The following is a 5762-nucleotide window of genomic DNA, read 5'->3' on the forward strand; positions in this document are numbered from 1 at the left end:
ATATATATGTATATAATTGGAGAGTTCATCTTCCACCAGTTGCCCTAAAGTCACGCGTCTGTCAGCCCCGGTTACTCAAAGAGCCTCTGTCTTCTCTGATTAGATAAGTGAAATGCTACCAATGAGGCACTTTCTGTAAAGTGCTTTCTGTCTTCATGGTGATTTTACACCTTCTATAACTCAGTGAAGTGGCATAGTGTGCACTAGGACTCTGTCTATCATATCTTAAAGGTGATGATATTGATTATGCCATGGTGCTCATGATAAAAATCAGGAATTCAGTGGAAAGCGTTCATATGACTTGTAGCTGATATTATATTACAGTACTGTGCAGAAGTTCATCTAAGTTAAAACTCTTTACAACTAGTGCACATGTGGTGCAACAAAAGGTTATGCTGGATAAAAAAAAAAGTATCACTTCTGTTACCTCATTGTTACCATGACCACTTATTTTAAAATAGTTTTTTGTTATTTTAATTTTTGGTTTTATTGTCATTTCATTGTGCATATGTTTTTAAATTGCTGTACTAATGTAAACTGCTTTTGGGCTTTGAAATGGACCTAGAAATAAAACGTATTATTCTTTTATTATCTTTATGTAAAAAAAAAATGTAAAAGGGGCAGTAACATTAAAAAGGTATGCTTTCCTGGGTCCTGTAATAACTCTGTAACTAACTAGACTTTCCTGGTTTGAGATGTTTCTTCTCGTGATTAAAATTAAATGGCACTTGCCTTGTAAAGTTCAAAACACTAAAAGAATACATTCGAAAAACCTAGCAGCAGTGTCTATTTCCATAAAATAGGGATTTGAGAGAAAAAAATCCTTCACCAAGCTTCACCGAGCAGTTTCATGTAGGAACCTTTTCCATCGAAGTTGACAATATTAGCGGCTCGCATTCATGAAAGCTGTGACGTCATGTAAACATTAATATAGCTGGTTAAATTAAGATGAAATAGTATAGTTTAATCGTATACTGCAGACCAGAAACAGTTAAATTAAGATTAAAATAAAGAAGTTGACGCTACCTCTATTCCGCTTCTGATTGGCTGAGAATAGAAGTACTTACGCCTCCGGCCAACTCGAAGTGTTTAAATAGCCAATCGCGTGGCTCCCTCCGGTATGTGTAGAAGCGACAGAGAACCAAGGTCCTCTTTGGTGGAAGACCGTGTGCGCGTGACAGCCCGTCTCCTCCGCTCTTACCTTACTCACTCAACTCAAGTACCATGGAGGAATCAAGTAGTTGACGTTTCCTGCTGCAACCTTCTCTTTTTAAGCTTCTTCTCGTCTGATCACTGTGCTCCTGACCCGGTTTTATTGACGTTTTGACCTCTCGACTACTTACGGAAACATGAAGTACATCATCGGTATTGGCGGGTGAGTACTAGACGATGAATGGCTAAGCTAAGCTAAGCTAAGCAACCTTGTAGGCCTTGTAAGGCCGTCACACGTGGGGACGGCGGTCATTACATCCGGTATGGCTTTTTGTTCGAACCGTAACGTTATAACATTTCGATTGCCACTCATTGGGTTCTGTAAATATTAAACTAACCATGTGGTAATTTATGAATAATAGCTAACGTTGTAAGCATGTAATATAGCCGAGTACACCATGCACCCGGCAGCCCTGACATTACACGTTAAAATGCATTAGATGAGTAATTAACGAGGAAATATGGCTGCCTATTACCTTAAAATGACCCCGCAACACATGCCCTATTTTACATCAACCACACTTCATTCATTTTAATTCCTTTTCTTCCCCTGTAGTGTAACCAACGGAGGGAAAACCACCCTCACCAACAGACTGATCAAGAACCTGCCCAACTGTTGCGTGGTACATCAGGATGACTTCTTCAAGGTGAGCCACATGCATATCTCCATATCTTTACATTTTGGATTTAGTTCACCAAAGAGACTGCTCTGGGTAGCAGTTTGACACAGTGTGTGTATTGTTAAAAAAAACAAACAAACAAACAAAAAATCTAGCGCCTTCCATATAGCAGAGTGTAGCATTAGTGGAATGTACCTGGGTACATCTCATCAATGTATGTTTCAGCCCCAAGATCAGATTGAAGTTGGTGAAGATGGCTTTAAGCAGTACGATGGTAAGCCTGGGTTTTTATGAAGGGCTTTGTGTGTGGGTGTCTGTGTGTGTTTGTGTTTTGCGTGTATGACTCAACCTTAATGTTGTGTTTCATTCCTAACGTGCATGCAATGTAAACGAAATCTGGGAGTTTGAACATGTGTTTCTCACTTGTTTTCTTTTTTGCAACTTTCTGCACACTTCTGTTTTTTTTTCTTCCTTCTCCCCCTCTGCCATTTCTTCAGTCATCACTGCTCTGGACATGGAGGCTATGATGAGTACCATCTATGCGTGGCTGGAGAACCCGGTGAAGTTTGAGAAGTCTCATGGCGTTAATAACACCCTGGATTCTGAGATCGTGCCAAAGTCTGACCGCAAGGAGGATGAGGAGACTCACATCCTTATTGTGGAAGGCTTCTTGCTTTACACCTACGAGTAAGAATCTGTGCTTAGCTACATGTGAGTTAAGTGCTTGTTCTCGAAGTCAAATGACACCAATTCATCTGTACCTGTTGCAGACCTTTGATCGACGTGCTGAACCAACGCTACTTTATTTCCATCCCATATGAAGAATGCAAAAAGAGGAGGTGGTAAGTGCTCTAGTGTTGTTCTTCACATGTGTTTGCCATCCATGCAGCTGTAGCTTAATCTTTTTTAACTGGTCTTGTGTCATTCTGCAGCTCAAGAAACTACCTGGTACCAGACCCACCTGGCCTTTTTGACGGCCACGTCTGGCCCATGTACCTGAAACATAAGAACATCATGGAGGCATCAGCTGTTGATGTTGGTAAGTTGATTCCGTTTTTTATTATTGTAAATGTTGTAACCATGTGTGGTGCTTTGTCACATAAAGGCTGACCACACTGATTAAATGTGTGTGTATCCTCTTACAGTGCAGCTGGACGGAACCAAGTCAAAGGAGGCGCTGTTCAACTTTGTCTATGGCAACATCCTGAATAACATCCAGAAGTCTCTCTAACAAAAGTATTAAAATCCTGTAATTATATAGCAAAAAAAACTGTTTTATATGTAAACTTCTGTTACTGATTTTGTGTACTTTCTGTATTGCAGATCATCTGATTGGCTAAAAGGATCATATAATCAATCTGCAAGCTGAAGACCGCCTTGCCTTAAGTTTCCACCTGGCAGCTCATTTATCAGAGTGCTATGTTTTTGTTTTTTTTGGTTTTTGTTTTTTTTGTTATTTTGTAAATGTTTACCTTTCAGCATATGATGCTGGCATGATTTTATATCGATCGTATTTATTGCTTTGATACAGAGTACACTCCAAAGAGAATTGATGGATTTGTTAACAGGATGGTTGCACTCAAGTTGCGTATGTCAATAAATGATCCTCCTGCCAATTACAACGTGTACTGATTATTTTTAGAACACGACACTCCCACTTCAGCTGTTGCAAAATGGAACTTTGTGAATTCTGAAGTGTTTAACTTTAAATTGGTTATTTAAAATATACACCAGGAACATTGAGTAGCTACTTAGATGGGCACATTTAGCTTTCTCTATCTTGCTCCCAGGCAACAGTTGGCGCAAACGATAAGAGGGACTCGCCTTATGAGCACAGCTTATCCAAATTCACACACATTTTGGACTCTTCTTTCATACAGATTAAACTCAATTACATAACTTTGAAGTTTTACTGATTAAATGGGTTCGTGTAACAAATCGCATGAATAAATGGCTGAAAACAGTCTCATTTAGGAAAAAACATGCAGTGTCAGATTGGACAATGGTGTAAGGCACACAGATCATGTTTTTGAGTATATGCTATAGTTTGTTTCTTAAGCACATTAGTGAGCGGAGGTTGTTTTAAAAGTGTTTTTGATTATTAAAAAAAATATATGCACTATACAAAAAGCACTATGCATTTTTTTTTTTTTTTTTTTAACTTATGTCCTACTAAAATCTTAAACATCTACGGTGCTTAACAAATGTATTAACCACCTGTCATAAAAAGAAACATCTTAGGAATTAAATATTTTAGAAATGTAAATACCAGTAATGTTATTTATTAGGAAAGCAAACTGAATGTATCTTCTGTCCAAATTTGAGGCAACACATTGGATGCCTCAGAAAAACTGGCAATTGCCAGTACTGTTAATTTAGATCCTGTATAAACCTTACACTTAGTGATCAGTAATTGGGCCCATTCACTCATTTTTAACGTTTTTATACCTTATCCTATAAACAAACTTCAGTTTTCCCCCATGTTTAGCAAATGTAGGAAATTTGATGTTATTTTCCAGCTTTTATAGACGTGTCAAAATTATATTAAAAATCCAACAAAGAATAAAAACCCATGACTGAGTTTAAACAAGTAGTGCTAATTACACATTTACAGAAACATCGACCTTCATATAAAGACCCCTACAGACTGTTAGCTAACACAGACTGTTAGCTACGTTTAAAGATTTCAAATTATACTTATTTAATGTGCACTTTGAATAATAAAAATAGGAATAATAGAAATTGTGTAGCCACATATAGACTAAACACACATCTTTCTATGTAATTTTTTTGAAGCAAAAAAAAGATGTTCCCTAAAAGTCTCAGAAAGTTTTCCTTTTGCTTTTGAAAATTGAAAAGGAACAACTCGAGAGAAATGATATGAATCATTTCCCTAATGTTTTATAAACAGGCCTATATAATGTGCACGAGTCAATACAGAGTGTTGTACTTCTATTACAGCTGATGAAATCTAATTCAGCAGAAGAACTATCTGAGCTGGGTGTGTCCTCTGGGCCTCTCTGAGTCACTCCACACGTTATATAATGTGGCTGAAGGAATGTATGGAGGCATTATGTAGGTCAGAGAAATGTGAGAAGTGCTTTTTTCCCTCTTTGTCAGTGTCGAGTCGTCGTCTCATCGTTTGCAGTTATTGTGCAGAAAGCTCCTTTTCAATATCCTTTGGATTGGTTAAAAAATACGACTCATTGTACAAGAGGAGCCGTTTACCCTGATGTTAAACTAACCAGCCTTTTGAAACAAACTGAATTATATTTTTAGATCTGTCGTCATAAATCTTTTCCCTTTAGTAGTCACTGTTTCCCCAGTGTCCAGTGTGTTATTGTGGAATGAAACAGACATGTTGATATTATACTACAAGCATGCATGAAGGCCTGAGCGCATGGTACAAAGCAGCTTTTATGGGTTTTTTTTGAGGTTAAAAAGCAGCTGCACTGAACAACCCCAGAGGAGGTGAATTAGGCTCTTACAAGCTGTGTGTTAGATTTTATTATAGATTTCATGTTTTATTGTTGTATTTATCGACATCGATGGCCTCCAGACACTCTTCAGTCTGCTTAAACTTCCCCTCATTTTGGTTTTGATTGTTGTGATTTTTTTTCAGCGAAAAGCTTCATACATTCATTTAGAATATTTGATTTATGCTTGGCCTCGGGAGTAATTTTGTATCCTGGATAAAAGTATTGTACTGTGACCCTGTAGCGGCCATTCGGACCAACAATAGTCTGATAGTCTGTCCCCCTTTTTTCAGCTTCAGCGTGGCACACGACAGGGGTGCCCTTTGTCACCTCTCCTTTTTGCCATCGCAATTGAACCGCTAGCTATTGCTCTAAGACACTGTGTTGAGGTTGAGGGAATACGTCGTGGGGATATCGAGCATAAAGTCTCTCTTTATGCCGACGACATGCTCTT

At 38.2% G+C, this 5762-nt stretch overlaps 1 protein-coding gene across 1 annotated transcript; it reads left to right on the plus strand.

Moving 5' to 3' along the window:
• Positions 1-1108: 1108 nt before the first annotated feature.
• mibp2 (muscle-specific beta 1 integrin binding protein 2) lies at positions 1109-3451 on the plus strand. The gene is made up of 8 exons (XM_005746836.1): positions 1109-1375; positions 1769-1859; positions 2058-2106; positions 2330-2519; positions 2603-2674; positions 2765-2871; positions 2978-3068; positions 3156-3451. The coding sequence occupies exons 1-7, from the start codon at positions 1350-1352 to the stop codon at positions 3061-3063; spliced, it is 621 nt and encodes a 206-aa protein (XP_005746893.1). The 5' UTR covers positions 1109-1349; the 3' UTR covers positions 3064-3068; positions 3156-3451.
• Positions 3452-5762: the final 2311 nt, after the last annotated feature.

This window comes from Pundamilia nyererei, unplaced genomic scaffold (genome assembly GCF_000239375.1).
Source record: "Pundamilia nyererei isolate P.nyererei 1_Seehausen unplaced genomic scaffold, PunNye1.0 scaffold00184, whole genome shotgun sequence".
Taxonomy (NCBI): Eukaryota; Metazoa; Chordata; class Actinopteri; order Cichliformes; family Cichlidae; genus Pundamilia; species Pundamilia nyererei.

Coding starts and splice junctions, on each gene's coding strand:
- mibp2 (XM_005746836.1), top strand. CDS start 1,350: ATGAAGTACATCATCGGTATTGGCGG. Junction 2,675..2,764: donor GAATGCAAAAAGAGGAGGTG/GTAAGTGCTCTA, acceptor GTCATTCTGCAG/CTCAAGAAACTACCTGGTAC. Junction 2,872..2,977: donor GGCATCAGCTGTTGATGTTG/GTAAGTTGATTC, acceptor ATCCTCTTACAG/TGCAGCTGGACGGAACCAAG.